Genomic DNA, 27,464 nt, shown 5'->3' with positions numbered 1-27,464 from the left:
CTATTGTTACAAGCTTGACATTGTAGACATCGAAGAACACTTTTTGGTGCTATATAGAACCCTTTTCAACAAGGTTCTATATAGCATCATCTTCAGCACATTCTCCATCAATCTGAAGTACCAATTTTATGATGCAAGGATGCAAAGGGTTCTTTGAGTGTTCATGGTTCTAAACTAACATCAGTATCATGATGTTAGTTTAGAACCATGATGATATTCTATGCAATTTCACTGTGACAGCTTTTTTAAATATTTGTGCTCGTGTTTGAGGGGGCATTTCCCACCCAACTTTGGTTTACTACACTATAGCTTTTATATGTATATATTATGTCCATTGTAAGGAAATTGCATGAGGGCCAGTTGGAAGTTCATGCTAAGTCAGGCTAGTTACAAATAAAGCAAGGGCTCATATTTCAGCAATATTTCATTTTATGTCAATCAGAAGTGCATATGGCCACCTGCTGCTGATTTTATACTTCATTTACCTGTAAAGAGGTTGGCTGGTTTCCTGTGGTTTGCTGGATTGGTCATACCATTCACATAACTAGCACATGGGAAATTTTCATGAACCGGTGCATTATAAATGTGACAGTAACATGCAGGGTTCATTTTAGGGGTCATTTCCTTATACAAACACTGCCATTCATGTTTATATACATTCTTATCATATCTTTTGATATTATTGCAGTATTGCCTTTGCAATACTGAAATGGCAGAAGGCTGCAATATGTAAATGAGCCCTCTAACCAATTGCAGTGTGCTGTGAGCATCCTGAACAATCACGGCTCCAGATGAGCTTCTGTGGATGTTCTGATGAAACAGGATGTTCATGTAATCCAACAAAACTAAACTAGCTTGGTTAAAATAACAAAGGCCAGTCATATCCATGTCACATTATTGATTCATCAGTGCATTTTTAATATATTGCTTGCTGCAATGTAACCACAATACTAGTATTTTGTCTACACTGTGTAGCCCCAGTTATTCAGTAACATTTGTAAAGGGAATCTTCCAGCTGATTCTGAGTGACTGTTGAGTGTGGAGCTCATCTGGAACTTAAAAATGTTACACTTTAGTTTGTAACTTGGCATTACCCCATCTCGCTATCTCCACTATATCCTACCGTTCTGAAGGTAGTGTTGTTCAGTGAGTCTTTTTCTCACGCTTACCTCAAAACACCATCCAAAATGCAACTGTCCTGAAGGCAGACCTGCCCTTAGAACAACATTTATCTCTGAAATTCTCTCATCTCCTTTCAGAGCTACTCTAACTGACATCCTCAGCACATGCTGCATTAGATTTGGCTCTGTGTTGCATGTTGATTAGCCCTGGCTGGTTCTTCCTGAGCGCTGAGCTGGGCTAACATTGAGCCCCCCACCTTCTGGTCCCTCATGCTGTCTTTTTTTAATTTGCACCTGAGTCTAGGCAAGGCTGAGCTGGTAAAGGGCAGAGTAACACCTCACAGGAGCTTTACACATAGAGAAAGAGAGAGAGAAAGGGAGGGAATGAATGTCAGGCCCATTCATAATGTTAAAATTTATTGTTGCTGCTGGGACAAAACCTTATTTTTTTTATATTTTGTTACATTGGGTTAGAATGTAATGATGAATGTACCAAGAATAATTATTGGACCAATAACAATGCTCCAAAAGTGCTTGGAAAAACATCTTCCATTTAACGAAGGTTTTATCCATCTCCTGTAACATTAATCTCTCAGAGATACAAGGTTTTGTTGCGACAGTGACAATATGCAGTATTTTGGAGATTCAGAATTTTGTTCTTACAGATATACTTCAGTGTTCTGCAGGATATGATGTAGTATTAAACGAGTTAGTTACCTTTTATGAGAATTTATAACCTTTATGTTAATGTAACAACTGTTCTGTTGGTCCAGTCATCATGAAATATACACACAGTGTAAAGGGCAGCAGTTTTCAAAGGGTGTAAAAAAAAGAAAAAAACAAAAAGGAGAAATTGATATGTTAGCAACTGGTATCATAACTCTTCACTTAGCTTACTACTTTAGCACCTTCTCTTCTTCTGGTTTTGTCTTTGTTGCTTTCCCCTGATGTTTTTCATTGTTTAGTCGAATGGAAGATGCAACATATAAGTTTCAAGCTCTTCCTCAGTCTATCTTGTAATCTTGTGTTCATTCATTCTCTTACCTGCTGTCCTTCTATAGCTAATATGGACTTACATGCATGCAGTGAGTGGCTGTGCTGGCAGTCTTAGACTACAATATAGCAATTTTATGTAAATTATTATTTATTATTGTTCACAAATCTTGCTTAAAGTCTAATTGCCAGGTCATGTTCAGGCCAGGCAGATTACAAATCAGAGCAGGTGAAGAGATCATATTTCACAATTGATTTAACTATGTAGCTATTACATTTAAAATTCAACATTGCATATGGCCTCCTTCAGGACTACTAATATTCATTCACTAGATAGCAGGAAGGCTGCTTTTCAAATGCAGTTCCTAGTGGTTTGCAGATTTAGTCATTTACAGCATTGTTACTTTTGCAACAGTCTGAACTCTTTTATTCTAGCAACATTGAATATTTTAGTACAGCTATTTGGTATTCTAGTACCACAACTGAACACTCAGTATTCTACTATGATGATCAGTATTCTAGCAGCATCCTTTAGTATTCTACTACCAACATTCAGCATTCTAGTACTGCAGTTCAACTTTCTAGTAACACTATGTCAGTATGCTATCAAAACCATACAGTATAATGGTACTGCCATTCAATATTCCAGTACTACCGTTCAATACTTTAGTATCACAATTAATTATTCTAGTGCCATCATAGTATTCTTGTACCACCATTCAGTGTTCCAGTACTACCATTCAGCATTGTAGTACCACCATTCAGTATTCTGATGTCACCATTAAATTAAAAGTGCCATGGTTTAGTATCATCATTTAGTATTCTAGTACCACCATTCAGTATTCAAGTGCCACCATTTAGTATTCTAGTAATACTGTTCAGTATTCGAGTACCACCATACAGTGTTATAGTACAACCATTCAGTATTCTAGTAATACTATTCTGTGTTCTAGTAACACCACTCAGCATTCTAGTACCATCATTCAGTATTCTAGTGCCATGCTTCAATATTCTAGTACCACCATTCAGTATTATAGTACCATCATTTAGTGTTCTAGTACCACTATTCAGTATTCTAGTGCCAGGCCTCAACCACCATTCAACTTTTAAAAAACCTCCCATGGATGCATGTTGTAAATTAACATTTGAGTATAAACACTAAACACAGCACTGGTGCTTATGCTTAATTGTATGTTGCAGTTTTAATGCTACTGTTATGTCCATGTCAAATAAATAAACTATAAACTTTTGCAATACCAACCTTCAGCATTCTAGTGCTGCCATTCTCCAAGTGCATTTCAATCCAGGCTTTACCCCATGTAATCAGACCTATATTTTAAACTTATTTGTATATTTAATACATACTTTTGTCTGCTTAGTATTACCTGTTTCTTCTCAGAGCCAATGGTGCTTACTGTGGTAATTTTATTTCCATAACTATGCCTTAATACTAACACTAAGTGCTAACATTAGTTGTTAATTAGAAACATTTTATACAACTCAAGCAACAAAGAACGTGACAGTTAGTGCCCTGCACTTTGGCAAACAGTCCTCGTGTTTTATTTTCCAGGTGTCCAGACAATAACCATTTCTTATTAGTTTTTAGTTTTAGCTGCACAGAGGCTCTTACTGTCACATGAATCTTCTTTTTCATTTTTGGCTCCTTCACATCCATCTTCACTAGAAACCAATAAGCTGATTCTCATCAGTCAAGCAAGCCGATCTTCGCAGCAATTTAAAACTCTCAGCATGTCATTGTTCCCTGTGTGTCACAATTTGATTCCAACCTTGTATTCTGCTGAAAGCTGTCTATTCTCTATAATTTCAGTTCTTTCACATCTTACGTCTCTTTTGCTACCTGTATAATGTCTGAACTCCTAGCATACTTTACAGCCAACAAATTAGCAGCTCATTCAGCAGTGGCCTTCATCACTCGTCCAACATACTGCTGGTATCAAGTCCAAAAAGCTACAGTCATCACTGTCAGAAGAAAACCTTGTCCTACTTTGGGGTAAATATTTAATATTAAATGTAAACAGTTACATATTTTTTCTGTCGCCACTGTTTTGAGGATACAAGTTGACAAGGTGTCTTTTATGAAGGTGTCTTTTGTCTTTGTCTCAGTTTTACAGGGATGAAAAAAGTGCTGAGAAATTACTTGAAACTTAATTGAAAGGATTGAAAGTATGAGTTTTGTGTTGAAATCTCTCAATTAAAAGTGGAATTTTGGAGTCAGATATGTATCGTTATGAAGTCTCCTCTCTAAGGAGAAAGCATGTGCACTCTCTCACATTGGTTCTTATCTGCTTCAGCTCCTCTATAGCTCCACCCACTAATCATGCACACCTGCAGATTGTCCGGGACTAATTTATCCTAATGTGTATATACACTGCTTGATTTGACTCCATTCCTTGCAGTCTTGCTGATATATCCCAGCATTCTCAGCCTTGTCCTATTACTTTCTGTATTTCCTCCTATTTTGGAACCTTACTCTGCACCTGTTTTTATATAAAGTTCATGGACCTGGCTTCTAACTCACTCTCTCACATTTAGCAGGCTGAAAATTCTCCACAAGGGGGCACCATTGGCAGTCAAATAGCTTCTGATGCTTTGTAAGAGCAGTGCTTTGCTTTGCTAACACTAGCTGTTTCCATCCATGTGTTTTTGTACATATTTTGGCATTTTGAATGACAAACAAGTTGATGGAAACAGCATATATTGAATAAAGTGGCCACACTATGTATGATAGCTTGAGGTGGATTAAAAAAAAGTAAAAAAAAAACAACTAATTTACCAAATAAATAATGTAAGTGCAAATAGAATTGTCATGTGACTGCTCACATGCTGTTTTGCCAGCCATATCGATGAAACATGACAGAGATTCCAGGGGCCTTAGAAAGAAATTAAACAAGTACCTTTATCCTCAGAAAAAAAGAATAACAGCCATTGTCAGTGCATTTTGTCTTTGTGCTCTTACAGTGTAAATTATAAACTATAAGTTGGCAGGTGGTTGTTGTGACAATGCAACAGAAACCAGACGCTCGTGGTGTAAAAGGGCGAAAGTTGTTTTAATAGGGTTAGGCAAAGGCTGGGTCAAATCCAAAAGGCAGATACAAAACACAACGATGTTCATATCACCATGCGAACAAAACCAAGGGGCAAGACAAAAGGGTAAGCAGAAAAAACAGGGTCAAAAACACAGATCACAAAATAACAGGTAACAGTATCCAAAAAGGGGTTAGGCAAAAAGGCAGAGTCAAGAGAACAAAGCAAAAGGTCAAAATATATGGCAGACAAATGATCAGAAAGAATGCTCAGTAAGTTCGTGAAGAAGCAACACCTCGCACTGAACTTCACTAAAGCCCGGGCTTATGAACTATCCTGTCCTGATCATATGATCTAAAACACAGGTGCAAATAGTTAGTACTCTGGAGAACGTGAGCGCTGATAGGAGCGCGAGACATTGTCAGAAGTCATGTGATCCCCCATAGTATTGTGGGTGATGGAGTCCGTTGAAGTCTCTAAGTCAGAGGGAAGTGGCCCAGTCATGTGATCCTCCTGAAAGTTCTGGGTAATGAAGTCCATATCATCCCGTGATACCGGCGAATGCGTGACAGTTGTTAAGGTGTTGGTAGGCTATTGCTCTTGTATCCCATGTGGTTGTTAATAAATTTCTCAACATTCCACCATTAATTTCCAATGTGAAAAAATAGTGAATTTGAATGCACAAGCACACTATTTCCATATAGGCTCTACGATCCTGCATAGCTTCCTGGTTCTATCTTGAAAACTGTGACCTGTCAAAATAGTACAGAACAGCTTAGAGGCTTTGCAAATGTGCCTCTGAGCATATTTCTTTTCTTTTCTTTTCTCTTGAACAGAGCTCATGTAAAAGTGGTGTAACTCTGATTTCTTTGACATTTGTGTGTCCTTGCTCATTATGGATTTGTCTGGCTTGTTGTTGGCTGCCTGTGTTTTGACCCCTGCCTGTTAGATTGTTCCTAATAAGGCTACTCTGCACATGTATCCTGCTTCAAGCCCTGTTCCTTACATATACTTCAGTGAAAGTCAAAAAGTATCTAAGATGAATTATAATCTACTATATAAATATACTATATAAATGTGAAATGTAAGGAGAGAAAAGGGCATTTTTTTCATTGCAGTCAAACTATTTATTTATTCATTTATTTATTTATTGCAATCAAATCATTTGAAAATGTAAGAAGAGGAAAGGGTATTTTTTCATTGCAGTCAATGCAAAAATGAATAAATAGCAGTCACTACATGAATAAATAAATACATTTTTTCTTGGTATTTAACCTAGTATTTAACTTCGATAATACTCAAGTAAATTGCATATATTATAGTACAGTATATTACAAAAGTATAGTAACAATTACTTAAGCGTCCCCCCCAGCATTATTGCAAGCAATGGACTTCACCTGTGTGGACCTTAATTATAAATCCTTGTACATAGAGGATGTTGATTTGCCACTTTATTAAGTACAGCTATCTTGTACCTACACTCATACCAGTGCCAGACTACAAAGCCACTACCACTTCAGTGTCACTGCTGTGCTGAGAATGGTCCACTACTCAAATAATTTTTGTGTGTAGATGATAAAGATGGTGGTCCTATGGTTGCCCCTTTCTGTTGATAAATAGGTAGAGGGGAGCTGAAAATTATGCAGCACTAGATGGGCTGCCATCTGTAACTGTATGCCTACAAAGTGCACTTGTATGGTAGGTGTTTCTGATAAAATGGCCAAACAGTGTAGATACAAGGCAGATGCTTCTAATAAACTGGAAGAGTGTATAAATGCAACAGGCAGAGGTGAGGTACTCACTGCCACATTTAATTCATATTTTCTTCTGTAGGCCAGAGAGGAAGCCTACATTTTTGACTTGGCAGAAATTGATAGATGGATCTGCAATCTTAAAAAAAATCTGAAAAGCTCAGAACTTTCTCTCTCCTCAACAAAAGCAATTAACCTTCAAATTTCCCTTATCTCAGATTCTAATTATGACCTTGCCTGACCTTTGTTATAATAATGTATTCTTCTCTTTGTTGCTAGACCAGCCTTGATATTATACCTAAAAGTATCCAGACAGCCCTTCTAATAAAGTTCAGCTACTTCAAGATGCACCCATTGCTGTCACAGGTGTTGCATTGCATGCTTGCAGCTTGTATAATCACCATAGAAAAGCATTAACCAATAGCATGGGATGCTCTGAGAAGGAGAAGTTGCACATTGCCAAGTGGAACTCTCTGGAGTAATGGAGCTCCATCCAGCTTTGGGATGAGTTGGAGTGATCCAGACCTGATCATCCAACATCCATCCCTGACCCCACTAATGCTTAATGGAATCCTCACAGTAATGTGATGTTTCAACATCTAGTGTAAAGCCTTCCCAGAAGAGTAGAGTCTGTTACTGCAGCAAAGGAGGACAAACTTCCTTTTAATACCCTTCATTTAAGATGAAATTGGGTGTCTACAAACTTTTGGACACACTGTGTAGTTCAATGGCTCAGCCAAATCTAAAACATTACTAAATAAATTGAAATTCATGAAGTAGACACTGTGCATAATGTCCTGCTTCGTTTGCAGGAATGAAATCATACAACAGATCTTTACTGCAGTATCTTATGAGTCCCTTAGGATACCAATAAACTCCTGAGTTAGAGATATTAAAAAACAAATATTATGCTGCATAATGGACAACAAGCACACGTTTCTGCACTGTAAACGAGACAGGAATAATTTCTGCAAACACAACACTACTATTTTATTGTTGTGTCTCCTGGTGCTTAAGCCAAAACCTTTGTTATAGCTGACACGGGCTGTCTTCAACTACTGCTGTTAGTCCATCTTACTGTTGTTATTATTATCTGTACCCTGTAGAGCAGACATAACAGATGATTGTATTGTGTTACTTGTGAGGGAAAAGGATTTAGGAACAGCTGAAGCAAATGAAACAAAGGCTTGTAAACACTACACTGTCTGGAAGGACGGATGTTTCTTGCCTTCTAGGTCAGAGTGTCCTAAACTGTGAGTGGTGATCCAATTTGGGTTGCAGATGCATTTGTGATGGAACACTACATGATGAGGATTTGTGTCTGAGTGTGAATTGTGAGGTCACTTAAAGGCACAGAGTGTGATTTCTTTGGAAATTTTGGAAACGTACATAGATTAGTGCCATTTTTGTCTTCAGGTTTGAAACTGACCGACTACAGCATTCCAAAGGAGCTAGTTACTGTAATGTTCTTTGCATGGATAAATGAATCAGCAGGCTGACCAGTCAAAGCTAGGTTGTCATGCCTGCTTCCATAGTCACTTGTTTTCAAAAGGCAAACAAAGAAAACTGAATTTTCCTCACTTTTTTACTTTGATGTAGTATGTCATACCATACCATCCACTGTTAATATGCAGCTATAATAGCTTCCACTCTTCTGGGAAGCTTTCTAGCTTTGGAATTTTTTCCCATTCATCCGGAAGAGCAGTTGTGAGTTTAGACACTGATGCTTGTCTAGCTCCCAATCTTCATTCTAGTTTGTCCCAAAGGGGTTAAGATCAAGGTTCCGTACTGGCCAGTCAAGTTCTTCCACACCAAACTCACCCAGCCAGGCCTTTATGGACCCTGCTTTGTTCACTGGGGCTCAGTCATGCTGGAACAGAGAAGCTTCTTCCCCAAACTATTGTTGGAAGCGTATAATTGTCCAAAATGTCTTTGTTTGCTGAACACAAGCTGCAGTCCAAATGCCAGGAAAGTTGATCAGGCCATTTGTCTGGATGTGAACAGTGTCAAGAACATGCCAGTGTTTGTAGTAGAATTTCAGCTTTCTGCAAAAAAATTGTTGTAAATTAATCACATCTTCAACAGATCAGTACTCAGTTGATGCATTTGGCACTGTTCTAGCAAAAGACAGCAAATGTTATTCCAGCATTACTAGTTAACTTCTCAAAAGAGTCATTAAAAGTAATTAAAAGAGTTTTTATTTTTGTTTAATATAGTTACTTATGACAGGTTTCCCAACATTTGTTATCAAATGTGTCATTAGTAACTATATTTGTGATTGACAAATGACAAAAAATATGTTTTTATGCAAAACAAGATTATGCACATTAAATTTGCCCCAAATTCAAATTGTAATAAAATATCTGTTGTTTTTTTTTTACAAACACGGTCTGGCTATGAATTAAAGTTTAGAATTTACACTTTTCACAAAATGTATTCACTTGTTTCAGTGAGAAGTGATTAATAAACTGACAGCCAGCTTTCTTTATAAAGATAACGACAGCTAGTTTTCTATCTGAAAAGGGCTTTACTGATATTTCCCATTTATCCCCAACAGACAGATCGACAGTATGACCCCCACCAGGCCCACCGTTCTTCCAAACCACCCAAGGACTCCTATCTGGTCGAGCAGGTGTTCAGCCCCCACCATTTCAACCCCTCCGTCAAGTCCCATGTCAAAGGCAGCCCTCTCTACACTGACCTGCGACTGACCAGTGTGGTCGAGGGCAAGCGTCCGCAACCCTCCTGGACCATAGAGGAATTCAAACGCAACTCAGGAGACAAGAGCAAACTCAGTGCACTGGACCTACAGGTGAGACCATCCTTTGGGACTCTGGGTCATTTCTGCTTTGATTAAACCAGGTTTGAGCTGATCTATAAGTCACAGGTGTTTACCACGTGTAGCCATGTTTTGTTGAGATTGGATTGGCCTCAAAGGCCGAGGCACGAGGGGATAGAAGGCTTTAATGACATTGGCAGACCTTCTGGGAATTGTATGGAAGGTTGCACTGAATCAGTTTCTTACTGCCAGGCCTGGATGAGGGCCTAGAGGTCATCCTGGCAGCTTTGTGTGATCTGGCACACCAAGAATAAGGGATAAAATGCTCACAGAGACACCGGTCATTTTTTTGCACTTTAAAATCCATGGATTCTGTCAGCTCTGTTTACTTTAGATTTAAGGCTCACAATGTTATTTGTCTCTGACAATATTGGTTTAGTCTAAGCTATCTCGAGAGAAACTGAAGGCATGCAAGAAAATTCAGCTTTGTTAATTCAGAATGTGTCTCTGTTCCATTGACTGACAATAAGATCCAAGTGATCAATGTTTGAGAAGGCCTTCAATAGCCAAATTAACTGCCCTTGTCCAGCTCAAATGAAAACAAAACCTGAAGAACGATCTCGTTGACCTCATAAATCGAAGCGCCACAGTTGATTCCAAGGCCAAGGCTGGTCTTTGGCTTTCATGCGCTGTGTGTGGAAAGTGGGCTAGCATGGCAGTTGCTGTGTATTGCGCTTGATTGCGAGGGTACAACATTAAAGGGGTCTATTTCTGAGGCCATTCTCATGAGAGAGACTGTGCAGAAAACTGTCAGGCACAGGCAGAAGAGAGCAGTGCTCTGGGCAACACCAGCAAGTGATCTTTTAGTCGTCCAGCATATTCAGATTTTGGCCTGCATACATGGCATTGGACTAAGGCCGGCTTTACGCAGTGAAACGTAGTAGCTTAGAAGTAGTAGCATGTTGCGAGCTGCATGCAACATATATATGTGCACTATAGAGACAAAAGTATTGGGGCACACCTCTTAATCATTGAATTCAGGTGTTTCATTCAGTCCCACTGCCACAGGTGTATAACATTAAGCACCTTGCCATGTAGTCTGCCTTTAGAAACATTTGTGAAAGGATTGATCGTTCTAAAGAGCTTACTGAATTCGAGCATGGTTCTGTAAAAGGATGCCTGTAATAGTATATTCTGTGGAATGATGAATCACGCTTCTCTATCTGGCAGTCTAATGGACAAGCCTGAGTTTGGTGAATGCCAGGAGAGCATTACCTTCCTGACTGCATTGTGCCAACTGTAAAGTTTGGTGGAGGAGGGATAATGATATGGGGTTGTTTTTCAGGGGTAGGCCTACGCCCCTTAGTTCCAGTGAAGGGAAACCTTAATGCTTCAGCAAACCAAGACATTTTAGACAATTGTATGCTTCCAACTTTGTGGAAACAGTTTGGGGAAGAACCTTTTCTGTTCCAGCATGACTGAGCCCCAGTGCACAAAGCAAGGTCCATAAAGGCATGGCTGTGTGAGTTTGGTGTCAAAGAGCTTGACTGGCCATCACAAATCCCTGAACTCAACCCCATTGAACACCTCTGATTGCAAATCAGGCCCTCTCATCCAACATCAGTGCCTGACCTCACAAATGCTCTTCTGGATGAATGGGCAAAAATTCCCACAGACACTCTCCAAAATCTTGTAGAAAGCTTCCCAGAAGAGTGGAAGCTATTATAGCTGCAAAGGGGGACCAACTCCATATTACTGTCTATGGATTTAGAATTGGATAAAAAAAAAAAATGGATAAAAAGCTCCTGTAGGTGTACTGTGTAGGTGTCCCTAAACTTTTGTCCATAATATATATATAATATACATTAGTAAAAAAAACCTAGATAGACAGATAAAAGACATCTATATATATATCCATCCATCCATATATATATATATATATATATATATATATATATATATATATATATATATATATATATATATATATATAGATAGATAGATAGATAGATATTATATATTTCTGTCTTTTATCTGTCTATCTAGGTTTTTTACTAATGTTAAAGTAACCATTATGGTTCTAACTGGTTTCGCTCATCATGTCCTTAATGCACTGCAAGTTCATTGAGGAGTGCATCACTCTCTCCCCTTCAGTAATAATTTTCATCCTTTGGATCCCAAATGAATCTAAGCTCTGTGTATAATTAGGGGGCGTCAAGAGAGGAGAAAATGAATCTAGCTACACAGATCACGACAGCAGCAGGCTAAAGAAGAATAAATGGTGGCACAAGCAGCCATTTAAACAGCTGTTGCCACTAAATCATTTTTACAGTGCAGCTGCTTACAGAAATGTAATATAAAAATATTAATTTGTTAGCTTTTATTTTCTTGCTCATCACTAATATTAGTTGGTTGAAATGACATTGTGTGACATGATCATGTGGTACATTATCAATGCTTCGATTGACTGTTTCAGATGTCTTGCATCATCACAAGTAGCTGCTTAGTTCACAGTATTTAGAAAAGTGGAGCTGCTCAGTCTGCTGCAGTAAAGGAACAGCAAAGATGCAGACTGAATATGGACTGCATTTCCCATGAGTCTGTGTGCAGGGATGTAAAGACATGACAGAAATCATTAAATAGCCTCAATCTTGTTTTCTTCCTGAGTAGGTTAAGCTTGTTCTTGCAGGTAAGCAATAAACAAGTACTGAGTAAACCCTCTGAATAGTGTTCTAATGACCAATAAATGACCGATATATTTCACCATATTTCTGTTCTCTCGATGTAAAGTGGACGGGCCTAATCTTAGGTAATGCCCTAATGTCGCTTGCCCCACACACAGCACAGTCAGAGAGTCAGAGTTAGAGAAACTTAAAAAGCTAACCCAGCACAACCAAAAGCTAGCAAGCTTTGTTTAACATTCGTTTACTCATTTATTCATGCGTTGCTTCATCAGTCTGTTTGTTTGTCCGTCCTTCCATCTGTGCATCTGTTTGTCCGGCCATTCACACATTGCTTTGTCCGTGTGCACGTCTGCTCATCCATTGCTTAGTCTTTCGCGTTTTTAAGCCGTGTTTTATCATATTCATAAGTCTGGATAGGATGAGAGCAAATTATTGAGGGGGACAATTCACCCCCCTCAAACATTGAAGGGACTCCCACCACCTACCTGCTCTTTTCTGTCTACATTTTCAGAGATAATTACCAAAATCTGAGAGAAGTTAAAGGAAAGATAGTCACGTTGTTTCTGTTTTCACCCTTGAATTGTTGTTGTTTTCTAATTATCACTGTGCTCATTCGCCGAATCCTTACAGTGCTGATAAAATCTAATTAGTCTGTCTTTACAAAGAATGAAAAGCTTTCACTCCTAACAAATCCTGCATTTGTTTGCTTTGTAAAGTGATTCCATTCATATTGTTGCCTGCAGACCGCACATCCGCTAAGCTGTCACACAGCTAGCAAAACGAACCCACTTGGTCACCTCTGCAGTCCTATTGATTGCTAATTTCCTGCAGAATGAAATTGCGAGGGTCTTTTTCAAAGGAGGAAATCAGATTAATCCCCCTTGCACACTGGCACTATTGATGCAAGATTACTCTAAGCTTACTGGAGACAGCGATGGCTAATACCTGCTGTGTGCCTGACGGCTACTCGCTAAGCCTGCTGGAGAAAGGTTAGTGGCCCATGTGCCAACAAGCTGGCAGCAGCTCTACACTCTTCTTTAGTGCTTTAGTAAAAGCAATTCCTATATATAAAACCATGATAACTTACATTGGAATGCTTGAGTGGTTCTGCAGATCAGAAAATGGATTATTTTGTGTGTCATTCTTATTATGCCACACTTTCCTTTGATGATCAGTTATTTTGCCTAAAGCAGAGGTGCCCAAACTTGGAGGGTCAAAAGACAAATATGTACAAATAAAAAAGTGGGTAGGTTTCAAATTGAGTTCATAACATAACACTAAATTAATTCAGACATACAATTTTTAAAGGACAGTAAGAATATAAGCAGTTATATTTAGTGTAAAAATAAGTTTGTTCTTTTTTGGGTTAAAGACTAGGCTATGGGTAACTTAGGTGGGCCAAATGAAATGTCAGTCCAACTGTGGTCCGAAGCCCACACATTGGGCAGCCTTGTTCTAACGACCAAATCAGAATATTTGTGAATATAAAGGTTGGCTATAGTTTCAGGTGGATCTGGTCAACACTGGAAGTGACTCCTTTTAAGCAATGATAAATGTGAACAGAACAGAACAGAATCTATGTTTGAGCCTGTAATGGCAAAAACACCTGAGTATTTATTGGAAGTTTTTCCCATTTTCCCACTTACAAAAGCAGATAAATCAAAGAGGGACGGGACCTTTAGCTTGGCGCTAACCCAACATTGCAATTCACTTATAGATGCTCTGCGGAAGATGGTCTGTAGAGATGTATGAAGAAAAGATGTCATTTTAATTTAAACAGTGTATAACCATAAACACCAAACTTACTTAATTGCAGAAAATGTGTGTTTCGGTAGTGACAATTCATGTTCCACACTGATTTTCTGACACGTTTACTTCAAAACAGTGGAATCCAACTGCTCACCATGTGGCCATGAGGGACAGGGATGCAGTCTCACTTCCTGCTCTAAAATGCAGGGGTGTGGCTAAATAAGACTCCGCCTACAGACTAGAACTTCTTGTGTTTTGGTAATGACATGAAAAACATGGAACAGCATTTCTCAAATAAAGTTGAATTAAACTTTAAATCTAAAATTAATCAAAATCTTTCAGCTTCACTTTAAAAGAAATCAGTAAGATTAAAAAAAAATATATATTTCCACAAATGTAAATTTTGGAGTTAGAATTTAGGACAAACAACTTCCAACAGAAAGTTCCTTATAAATGATGATTTTGTATATATTTAGCTTATTATTATTTTAATTAATACTTTGACTTTAATAGAAATAAATTATCGAAGGTTTGAATGTTTAATTGTTGTTTTTAACAGTTTTGTGGGAATGCAGTTCAAAATAATTTGGTAGAATAGTCTATATACATAATCAATTATTATTAGTATGATCATTTTAAGATACACTATGTACATTTTGGGGATTTAGAGACCTCTGTGGCAGAACTATGTAATTGCACGCAACATGCGTTTTGTGACATTTTGAGCTTGTGCATGTGATGTTAATATGTAAAGATATATGACTTGTTGCTATAATCCCCCAACTCATTGACACTGAGATTTATATTAATATTTCAGGCTTTACAGGGTGACTCACAGCAGGACACACTCACCATATTTGAGGCTGTTTTTTTTCTTCTGGCTCAGTAATAATACTAATTTCAATAAAAAAAATCTTACATAGCACAGCTTTTAATCAGCAAAGGACAATATGATAATAAATCTAAGAAAGGAAAAAATGTATATGAGCCAAGCAAATTTAAGAGAACATGGTTTTGAAGATTCTTTGGAGAATCTGTCATGGTGCCGCTACTGTTACACATCATAAAATCTTGTTCTGGTACTCTACAGAACCTTATTGCTCAGAGTGAATAAGATTTTCTAAGACAGACTACAACAAAAATGGGAAAAATGATCAACAACATGGAGGAAAGTGCAGAGACCACTTCTTTACGCTAATGGCTGTTTGCAGTGGGCTGCATATTTGGAAGCAAACCAGCCAATTTCGCCATTGCTGAGTATAATTGGCAATTAATAGCTGTTCTGTTTTCTGGAGATGTGCAGAGAGAGGGTCAAGCTTGAAATGAGTTGGAGAGTGGTACATGATGAAAAATGTGAAAATTTGCTTTCACGGATGCTTCGTGCTTTGTGAGAAGTGTTGTCAGTAACGTAAGTTGCTGTGTCTTTTCACAGATGAAAAGAAAGAAAGACTTTATGGAGTTGTTGTCCTTCACCCTTGGAAAATGGTTCTTTAAGGGGTTTTTAGTAAAGTCAGTGGTTATATTTAGAACTGTGGCAACTTAAGGAAGTCATTTGAGAGCATGCTTCTTTGCATGGTTGAATATCTTTTCTCTCTTTGCATATGGTTCTTTAAAGAGATTTTTTTTTCAGAAAAAAAATCACCCAAAAAGTTTAAATGACCTCTTTTTTGTACTATATGGAACTGTTTTTGCTAGGAGTGTGGAAATGTTACCCTTCTGACACTCTTAAAAATAAAGGTTGTTAATGCTTGAAAGTACAGTTCTAGGCAAAATGGAACTGATAAAAAACCCTTAAATAATGTAATAATAATAATGCATTGAAGTCACTGTACATACTGAATAATAATAATAATAATAATACATTTTATTTATATAGCACTTTTCATGCCAGTGTAATTATGAGTATTAATTAAAGAGATATGTTTTTAGATGCTTCTTAAAAGTGAGCACTGAGCTAGTATCTGCAGATCTAATATCACTTTTTGTTTTTGTTAGGATGTGTGTTGCTGCATTTTGTACGAGCTGTAAAGGATGTATTGTTTTCTCAAGACGTCCAGTAAGAAGAGCATTACAGTGATCAACTGTGCTTGTAACAAATGCATGAACAAATTTCTCTGCTTCGCTCTGAGAGAGAAAAGGCTGAACTTTAGTGATATTTCTCAAATGATAAAAAGCTAATTTAGTGACTGTGTTTACATGCAGGATAAAACAGAGCCCAGAGTTTAAGATCACACCCAGGTTTCATACTTTAGGTTTGCTATATAAAGCCAAAGAACCAAGTTTCTCATAGAGCAGCTTTCTGTGAGTTTTTGTACCAACAATCAGTATTTCGTAAATATTTTTTCGTGATTTAATTGTAAGAAAATTTTGCGACATTCACTGAGAAATATCTGACACACAGCTGGTCAGTCTGTCTATGGAGTCTTGATCATCAAAAGGACTGGAAATGTATAACTGAGAGTCATCAGCATAGCTATGAAAATTGACGTTATATTTCCTAATGTCATCACCTAGAGGTAGCATGTGCAAAAAGAAAAGCAAAGGCCCTAGAACTGAACCCTGAGGGACTCCACAAGAAATGCCTAATCTTTTTGATGAATGATTTCCAACTGAAACCATGAACTGCCTATTACCTAAATATGATTTGAACCGTTGTAACACTGTGCCCGAGGGGCCAACCCAGCATTCAAGACATTGAATTACAATCTCGTGGTCATTGGTACCAAAAGCTGCACTAAGATCTAATAAAAACCAGAATAGAAGGATTTTGTGCATTTTGCGGAGATTCTTTAAACAGGTTTCACAAAAATGGTTCCTTAAAGAAACATCAATTGAAAGAATTGGTTCTTCTATGGCCTCACTTCAAAGAACCCTGTTTGGCGCCTTTATTTTTAAGAATTTGTGAGATATTACTGCTGATATTACTGGTACTTGGATAGAAAGAGTGGGAACAAACAGTATAGATTTGTATAGATTGTATGCTTAATGTGCGCCAACAGTAAGTACAACAACATTGGACACTGAGGACGACATTGAATCTATTCATGAAAAGCAAAATTAGAAATTTTTCATGAAATGTCCAGCTCACCAGTTCAGTTCAGCCAAAGGAGCTTCATTCCAAGGTTAGGTTATTTTCTATAACAGAGCTCGCCAGCCCAGCCTCGGGCTAAAGCACTTTCTTTGTTTCATTCCAAATCCTGGCACACCTGAGGCAGGTAATCAGACTGCTGCAGGTAGATGGAGTTGTGTTGGAAGCAGGAAACAAATTGCCTGCCAGTTTAGCTTCTTCGAGGTCTGGATTAAGAACCTTTGGACATAAAGTATGTGTTACTTCCTGTTATTTTGCTTGAGTTCTGCAGTACTGCTGAGCAGCCACTAGGGCTACATTAGCACCATGGTTTTAAAACAGATTCCAAAATCTGGTTGGCCGAGCCATGTTCTAAGCCAGGGGTGCGCAACTCCAGTCCTGGAGAACCGGTGTCCAGCACAGTTTGGAGGTTTCCCTACTCAAGCACACACATTTAACCTGGCAATTAACAGATAAGTGTAATCAGGTGTGTTGGAGCAGGTAAATCACCAAACTGTGGCCCTCCAGGACTGGAGTTGTGCATCCCTGTTCTAAGCCATTGTAAGACACTGTGCAAATGAATATTATTTACCTTCAGTAGTGAGTGTGTTTCTGCTTGTAAAAAATGGTTAAATTCCATCCTTAGCACACTTGATTTAATATAATGATGCATTAAATCAAACCAGGTATTGGATAAAAATTATAAATAATGCCCGGCATCCTTGAGGAGAGGTTTGGAAATGGTTAAACAAACACACTGACATGTATAAAACAACTACTTCTTCTAATGATATTATTTGTACCAGCATTTTTCTTGGCAAATAAATCTGTGCTGCCCAAATAAATCGATTTTCTTTGCAATTGTGGGTGCATTAAACTGTAGCGAAGTACTATACGCATATGACTGCACACATCAAAATAATCTGATAACTGCAGAAAACCTGATTTTGGTTTAACATATAAGCACTTCAGTAATCTGATAAAGAAAACTCTGGATCTACATGAGTGACTCAACAATCAGATTAAGTTCTAAATACACAATGTTGCATAACAACTCGCAAATAAACTCACCAAAGAAACTAGTGATGAAAAAATTCAAACTCCTTATCACAGTTTGCTTTTTTACCACGGAGTATCTCTACTGACAAATACTTATTTGGAAGTATATGTCTATATTCTGTATAGAATGTAGTCATTTGTCACCATTTCACATTGGAATAAGCATTGAGTGTTTGCTGTTTCCTTAATGGTAAACCGTGACTATTCCAGCTAGGCCTTCAGTTTGGGCCATGAATGTCAAAAACAATAAAAAAACACCTCTACACTCTTAAAAAAGATGTTTTTTCAAGAGTTTTTAGTGAAGAAAATGTTTCTATATAGAACCATGAACACTCAAATAACTCTTTACATGATTAAAAAGTTCTTTGCATCATGAAAGCGTTCTTCAGATTGATAAAGAATGTGCTGTTGATGGTTCTATATAGAACCTTTTTGAAAGAGGTTCTATGTAGCACCAAAAAGGGTTCTGTAATTGTTATGATGTCAAGCCTGTAATAGTAGAACACTTTTTTGCCGTCTAGAACTCTTTTCAAAAAGGTTCTTTATAGAACCATATACAAAACATTCTCCATCAAGAACCTTTTAATCATGCAAAGAGTTCTTCAAGTGTTCATGGTTCTGTATAGAAACATTTTCTTTACTGAAGAACCCTTGAAGAACCATCTTTTTTAAGTGTGTATGATGATGCTAATTTCTGCTAGTCCTAAGCTTTTGTAGTAGCGTGTTAGCGCTAAGATGATGGCAATTCACATGAATAGCTTGTAACAGATATATTAGCATATTTGAGCTTATATAGAAAACATATAGAGCTGCCACCGCTGTTTTCCATTCCTAATAACTACATGAAACCTGCTTAGACTACGACTCATGTTCACAGTCAGTGACGTATCTAGAAATGATAAGGCTTTCTTGAGATCTGATAACAGCTTTAATGTGACCTAGGAAATCAGAATGTGCAGTTTACCCACTGACATGATGATATGTCATCATATGTTCATCAGTATATTGTTGACTTTGCATTTGAGACCTAAATATCAAGCCGGCCTTTCTTTTTGAGCCTGTGATAATTAATGGCTTTACAGGGCAACTCATAGCAGCGCACGCTCACCATATTTTAGTGTGAGTAAATTACATAATGCTGCTTTAAAAACCATTTCTACAATAATTTTTGACCTGTTGCTTGGTAGCTGCAGCCTATTGTTAATAAAATACAATGCTCAATGGAAGAACTGTTTACTGCAATTATTATTCACTATTCTTAAATTATTTCTTAATCATCAGTGGATTTTATATATTGTATTTTTTGCACGGTTTACCTCTTACATGGCCAGGGCTTGCCAGCCCAAAGTTTTTTTTACACATAAGAGTAGCTCAGCTAGTATGCATTGAAGTCACTGTACATACTGAATAATAATAATATTTAAAAAATAATAATAATAATGATAATATTTTTATTTATATAGCACTTTTTCATGCACAGAGTGCTTTACAGACAGGTAATAAAGCTTAACAATAATACAAGAAAGTATTAATTACAGTGGTGTGAAAAAGTGTTTGCCCCCTTCCAGATTTCACAAGTAAACACAAAATGCAGTTTATAAATGAAGGTCTTTATTATGAAGGGAAAAAGAAATCCAAACCTACAGGGCCCTGTGTGAAAAAGTGATTGCCCCCCCATTAAAACATAAATTAACTGTGGTTTATCACATCTTTGGAAAGCTGAGTTCAATTTCCCTAGCCACACCCAGGCCTGATTACTGCCACACCTGTTCTCAATCAAGAAATCACTTAAAATAGGACCTGCCTGACAAAGTGAAGTAGACCAAAAGATCCTCAAAAGCTAGACATCATGCTGCGATCCAAAGAAATTCAGGAACAAATGAGAAACAAAGTAATTGAGATCTATCAGTCTGAAAAAGGTTACAAAGCCATTTCTAAAGCTTTGGGACTCCAGCGAACCACAATGAGAGCCATTATCCACAAATGGCGAAAACATGGAACAGTGGTGAACCTTCCCAGGAGTGGCCGGCCGACCAAAATTACCCAAAGAGCGCAGCGACGACTCATCCAAGAGGTCACAAAGGACCCCACAACAACATCCAAAGAACTGCAGGCCTCACTTGCCTCAGTTAAGGTCAGTGTTCATGACTCCACCATAAGAAAGAGACTGGGCAAAAATGGTCTGCATGGCAGAGTTCCAAGACAAAAACCACTGCTGAGCAAAAAGAACATAAAGGCTCGTCTCAGTTTTGCCAGAAAACATCTTGATGATCCCCAAGACTTTTGGGAGAAAACTCTGTGGACTGACGAGACAAAAGTTGAACTTTTTGGAAGGTGTATGTCCCATTACATCTGGCGTAGAAGTAAAACAGCATTTCAGAAAAGGAACATCATACCAACAGTAAAATATGGTGGTGGTAGTGTGATGGTCTGGGGCTGTTTTGCTGCTTCAGGACCTGGAAGACTTGCTGTGGTAAATGGAACCATGAATTCTGCTGTCTACCAAAAAATCCTGAAGGAGAATGTCTGGCCATCTGTTCGTGACCTCAAGCTGAAGCGCACTTGGGTTCTGCAGCAGGACAATGATCCAAAACACACCAGCAAGTCCACCTCTGAATGGCTTAAGAAAAACAAAATGAAGACTTTGGAGCGGCCTAGTCAAAGTCCTGACCTGAATCCGATTGAGATGCTGTGACATGACCTTAAAAAGGCGGTTCATGCTTGGAAACCCTCCAATGTGGCTGAATTACAACAATTCTGCAAATATGAGAGGGCCAAAATTCCTCCCCAGCACTGTAAAAGACTAATTGCCAGTTATCGCAAACACTTGATTGCAGTTGTTGCTGCTAAGGGTGGCCCAACCAGTTATTAGGTTTAGGGGGCAATCACTTTTTCACACAGGGCCCTGTAGGTTTGGATTTGTTTTTCCCTTAATAATAAAGACCTTCATTTATAAACTGCATTTTGTGTTTACCTGTGTTATCTTTGTCTAATATTTAAATTTGTTTGGTGATCTGAAACATTCAAGTGTGACAAACATGCAAAAGAATAAGAAATCAGGAAGGGGGCAAACACTTTTTCACACCACTGTAGAATCAGAAAAAAAACAGATCAAATTAAAAGATAAATACCACGAGATGTAGAGTTTTAATTAAACGCTGAGTTAAAGAGACACAATTTTAGATGCTTCTTAAAAGTGAGCACTGAGCTTGACTGTCTAATGAAAGGTGAATTGAGTTCCACAGTTTAGAAGCAGAATAACTGAACGAGTCTCTCCATGTTTTCTGTATTTTACAGAAGGTGTAGAAGGTCAGTATCTGCAGATCTAAGATCACGTGCTGGAACATAAACGGACAGACACTCTGTGATGTAAGCGGTGCTTTAAGGTCATTTAGAGCCTTAAAAACTAGTAGCAGAACTTTAAAATCTATCCTGAATCATATAGACAGTCAGTGCAGTTCTTTTAAAACAGGAGTGATACGATCTCTCTGTGTTTTTTTTGTTAGGATGCTGCTGCATTTTATGATTGTTTGTTTTCTCAGGAAGTCCAGTAAGAAGATCATTACAGTGATCAACTCTGCTTGTAACAAATGCATGAACAAGTTTCTTTGCGTCACTCTGAGATAAAAAAAGGCCGAACTTTAGTGATATTTTGCAAATGATTAAAAGCTACTTTAGTGACTGCATTTACATGCAGGATAAAACAGCGATCAGAGTCTAAGATCAAACCCAGGTTTTGTACTTTAGGTTTGGTATTTGAAGTCAGAGAACCAAGTTTCTCATAAAGCAACTTTCTCTGAGTTTTGTACCAACGATCAGTATTTCCATTTTTCATGATTTATTTGTAGAAAAGCCTTTGTATGTAATAAGCCTGAGATTTTAAGGAGTTAATGCATGTTCTTAGGCACAATGTGAAGCAATAATGTACAGTCTGTTTTTTACTTACTGCTTATTTCTGCTTAACTCTTTTAGATTTTAGGAATACCAATTATCCCATCAGTGTCCATACAAGGAATATTTTAGAAGTGAAGCCCCTGGAGCGAGAGTGGGCTTAGCCTGTTAATACATCCTGTAGCACCAATTAAGTCCACAAATCATTATTTTGTCAATTCACAAGGACATTCTTCACGTCAAAGCAAAACAGATGTTCTGAATAGTGCGCTCCACCATCCTGCTCTTAGCTCATTAGCATGGTCTCAGCAACCTGGACTTTACGGTGATTATAATTAAAAGCCAAAGAACCTAACGGTGCCCTTATGCAAGGACACAAAATACAAACATTTCTGTTCAAAGGCTTCCTCTGTTGCCGATCAATGGGCTGACCCCAGGAGCACATAGATTTTCTGATGGAGAGTGGAATTCCAGAGAAGGCAATGAATTAGCTCAGGCTCAGAGACAGCAGTGGGAAACAAGCATTCCCAGAGATGAAGCGTACAGCCAGCCGATCAATCAGGAGGCTGAGGCCATGTTTTATTACAGCTTTGGCTTAGAAAACAACACTAGAAGAAATTGAAAAGCAGAAAGGAGGAACATTTCTATACTTCCATTTTGCTTCTGCCATATGATGACCAATAAATATGCTCATTCTTATTCTGCATTTGTGTCCAGGACCCGCTTCAAATTTACACACCTTACATCTTTTGGCTTTGCACTTACAGAGGTGTGGGCCCAAGTCATATATGAATGTGATGACTTGAAAATCAAGAAGGACTTGCAACTTGACCTTGACTTGAACACCAATGACTTGAACTTCAACTCGGACTTGAGCCTCATGACTCGGAAAGACTCAAGACCCAAAGTGGAGGAAACGTGGAGATGCATCTACTACACAGTTGGTCACTTTTCATGTTAATGGATTCATTTCCTGCCGTAAATCTGATATACAGCAGTGTCGTCAAATGTCTTTTATTGTGTTTATATTTGGCTTATTTTATTTCAGAAGACAAGCTGAAGTGTTTAGAATCCTAGTTCACCTCCATAAGCTTGAAACAACTGAAGCATTTATAAGGCCTTATTGGAGAAACTCACCGGGTGAACTGACCATTTTCCTCATGGTAGCAAAACAAAAGAAACACAGCTCTCTCTATTTGATTGATTTTAACAGCTACTGCAGATAAAACAAGTGCAACATTCACCACAGAGATGATGTTACCTGTTATTCACCAGCTTCATATTGGAATTTGCTGTTCAACCTTAAATGGTGCAGCAGTTACATTCTGGCACCTGACTGCTGTACCATTGAAGGTTGAAATTTGAAGTAGCCAACTTCAGCTTTGTCATTCACAATCATTTTGCTTCCTTTTCTGTAAACTTTGTTCAGCTTGCTCGTTTTGGTTTCTGTTGTGGTCTAAATTAAATTAAAACGTGCAGCTGTTTTTAGTTTGCTGAGATAGTTTTTGCACTGAGCTAGTTTTTATTTGAAGCCTGTTCCCAATGCTCTCAAAAATCATAAAAAAATTATCTTCATGCATTATTAACAAACTTTTTGATGTTGATTTATCAACAAAGTTAAGGTTAGGGGTAGGTTTGAGAGTAGATATAGGTTTTGCCTTAAGGTTAGGGTTAAGGTTAGGTTTAGGGTTAGATTTAATAGAATCTTTCACACACAACTTCAAGTTCAGTTGTATTTAATAGATATTTAGTTGAATGTTAGTTAAAGGTAGACTGAGCATCTACAAAGCCTCTACAGTGGACCATCCAAATAAAGTGTTCCCATTTTTTTTTATTGAGTTTAATAGTACTTTGAAAATTATTTTCATGTGTAGTGCACTACTCTTTGTGTATACCATTATGTCTGTCATCGTTATCTATGTACCATGGATTTTATATTTTATTTGGATAAGGGTAAAAAATGTTATATAATTATGTAATATATAGCCATACAAACTACTAACATACTATCATTTAAAGACTATTACAGTTACCATCATTTTTGGTATTCGGTGCTGAAATTACCTTAAATTAGCTGAAGAATAAAGAGACTGACTTGACTTAAGACTTGCCTGTATTGATGTGGGACTCAGGACTTGAATCAAGACTTGACTGTTTTAACTTGGGTCTTGACTCAGGACTCGAGTGCCAGGACTTGAGACTTAATTCTTACTTGCAAATTGACTTGTTCCCACCTCTGTGTACTAATAAACATGAACAAAAATGTATGTATTCATAAGCAGATTGAAGCAGATGGAGAGGCAGAAGCTTATTGAAGCAGGTGGAGAGGTAGAAGCTTATTGAAGCAGATGAAGAAACTGTTCAGAAAGTGTAAATTCTAAACTTTCAATCCATACCACATTGGTGTTCGTAAGTAGAAGAGGAGATACGTCATTATGATTTGAATATCAGTTAGAAAATTTTGTGCATTTTTGACAAAAAAACAAAAAATGTCAGAAATGCAGACTTGAACCTGTGAATACAGAATGTAAGTCAAATGTAAATGTATTTGTTTGCTTGCCTCTTTCTGTCTGTCCATTTTTAAGCTGTTTTTCCCCACTTCTCTCTTACTCAGCCTTGCCATCTCTCATTCAACCAGTATTCCATGTTTGACCTCTAGAAGTCATTTCACACTTCTGTATCCTCTGTTCTTTCTTGCGCTCCATCTCTTTTCCACTTTATTTCCTCGTCTTTGCTTTATCACTCCTAATTCAATTAAAACGGCAATATGTGGGCAGCTGAAGAATTCCACCAGAGCTGAAAGCGCTGCTTCAGTAATCTCTGAGTTTGGGTTTGAAGAATGGACAAGAGAGCCATTCATCTTCCTCGGCCTTCGTTTCACACTAGAGGCCTTAATAACGTCAACTCTGTCTTGCCTCGTCAGTGATCCGTTTAGAGTGTTTGTGTTTGTCTGTGCTTACATTGGTTATCATTCCAGCACTGAAGGTTCTAGTTTTTTGGTTTTTTGGTTTTTGGTTTTTGGTTCTTGCTCAAGATTTGTACCAACAGCACCTTATTGTACTTGCGAGTGTTTTCCTCTGTCTTCTTTATTGTTCTAGGTAAAGTCACCAGGCACTAATTCATCACCAACAAGTTCAGTACACACTTAAAAATTATGTTTTTTTAGTAAAGAAATTGGTTCTATATGGAACCATGAACACTAGCACTATGTATAATTAGGGTTATTTGGGTTATTTGCATCTTGTTAGGGTTCTTCAGATTGATGGAGATGTGGTATAGATGGTTGTTTATAGAACCTTTTTGGTGCAATTCTTCCCCTTTACAAAGCCTCATAATGTCCCCCTCTCTTTCTCCACAGACCCAGGAGTCCCTCAACCCCAACAATCTGGAGTACTGGATGGAGGACATCTACACACCGGGCTACGATTCGCTGCTGAAGCGCAAGGAGGCGGAGTTTCGCAGAGCTAAAGTGTGTAAGATTGGTGCTCTGATTGCCGCGGCGGCATGCACTGTGATATTGGTCATCGTCGTGCCCATTTGCACTATGAAGACCTGAGGTCTTTTTTTACGTTGCCAATGAAACTTGAGCAGTCTGGTTTTGTTCGTGTAGGGATGGTATTTTTTGTGCCTAGATTAGGCCAGATTGTGGATTTAATGGAACTTTCACTGGTGAATGTCCATTCAAAGAGGACCAGTTTTTGGCTTAATCCAGGAGAAAAGAACTTGCCTGGACAGTCATGGAAGAAACACTACAAACACAATTCACTACTGATTACTCTTTGATGTGCGTCTTTTTTTTTTTATTTCCAGTAGTTGATATTTGACTTGAAAACTGATTTGTTAACATAGACGAGCACTTTTATGGAACATAGATAATGTACTCTTGTTTTATAACCCGTATTTAATGTACTGAATCAATCTGTTTAAATCCTGACACCTTTATGTTTGTTGCAATAGACACTACAAGGAAGGAAGCATATATTTTTTATTTTACTATGATTCTATGAGAGTAATTTTTCAATGAATTTGAAGACAGAATGTGACAGTAGAGCGAGGTTTATCTTTTTGACAAATCAGGAAAGTTTTATTGGGTTTGTGCAATGTTCTTTTTTTCCTAAGTGAAAATATATTGAGATATGATAAATAACTCTATATAATGAAGGAAAACATGTCAGAAGAGCTAAATGTACGAAGGGCCGTTGTGTATTATATGAAAGTGAAATGACTCCTCTGGTGATGTTTACTCATATTATTCAATTAGTGCTGAGCTACATATAACTCAAATTTAATTGCTAATGTATTTACTTAGTTCAGAAAGCAATTGGATCAGCACAGTAGGCCTACTGCTTCTTTTGTGATCATTCTTTGCCTTGTTCTTTCAGAACTACTCTTTGTTTACTTGAAGCTCCACAGTTTTTCCCAATAGCTCAATATTTAGAAAGTAGGATGGAATTTAGAACTGGAATATTGACTCTATACATGATGATGACTTCATCTGTGTTTGTCTTTACTGGGCTGTGACTTAAGAAAGACTTTGCACCACTGAGTACTAATGACCAGTTAGCAGTTAGCATTTCTTAAAACCAGTCACTAAAAAATCACTGAATTTAGCTGATTCAAATGTGTACATGACTTCCACATGAACAAAGTATATTACACTAGGACAGTTATGGTCAAAAGCAGCAGCAAACCGTGACTATCAGGGACATAAATGTCAAAACACGGTCAAAAAAAAAAGAAAAGCCCCACCTAGACATTAACTCTCATTTCTGCTTGTATTTCTGGAATCTAATAATGTGTTAGCACTAAGCTAACACTGCTGCAATGTACATTAGCACATATTTTGCATAGTATGTGATGACTGTAGGTAAAGATCCCTGGCATAGAGCTGATATCGCTATTTTAGTGGTTTCTATAGTGTAGTGGGTAACACCTCTGCCTTCTATGCTGTAGACGGGGGTTCAATCCCCTGCCTGGGCAAGCACCCCACACTTTACCAATAAGAGTCCTTGGGCAAGACTCCCAACACTACCTTTGCCTGTTTGTGTAAAATGATCAAAAGTCGCTCTGGATAAAAGCGCCTGTCAAATGCCATAAATGTAAATGTGAATGTTTTCCATTCCCAACAACTAACTGGAACCTGGTAAGACTACAGCTCATATTCAGTCAGTGAGATATCTAGAGCTTTCAAAAGGCCTAAAGAGACTTTTTTCCCCCATGAAATGGCCCCACCCTTTGTAAATCAGAATTGGTGATTGGTTGATTCCTGTGTCACTTCCTAATTATGTTAGTGGCTAATCTTCAGTTTCTGAAGTCCTAACAAAT

General features: G+C 37.8%; 1 protein-coding gene across 1 annotated transcript in view; it reads left to right on the top strand.

Moving 5' to 3' along the window:
• Positions 1-26,725, top strand: part of minar1 (membrane integral NOTCH2 associated receptor 1) — a 38,591-nt gene extending 11,866 nt beyond the window's left edge. The window contains exons 3-4 of the mRNA XM_036587414.1: positions 9,468-9,722; positions 25,498-26,725. Of these exons, the coding sequence (XP_036443307.1) occupies positions 9,468-9,722; positions 25,498-25,695 (453 nt within the window). The 3' untranslated portion in view covers positions 25,696-26,725. The remainder of the gene's footprint in view (positions 1-9,467; positions 9,723-25,497) is intronic.
• The last annotated feature ends 739 nt before the right edge of the window (positions 26,726-27,464 follow it).

The sequence above is a fragment of the Colossoma macropomum genome, unplaced genomic scaffold (genome assembly GCF_904425465.1).
Source record: "Colossoma macropomum unplaced genomic scaffold, Colossoma_macropomum, whole genome shotgun sequence".
NCBI classification, from domain to species: domain Eukaryota; kingdom Metazoa; phylum Chordata; class Actinopteri; order Characiformes; family Serrasalmidae; genus Colossoma; species Colossoma macropomum.
Note: the sequence above shows the minus strand (reverse complement) of the source record. Positions and strands in the feature narration are given on the sequence as shown.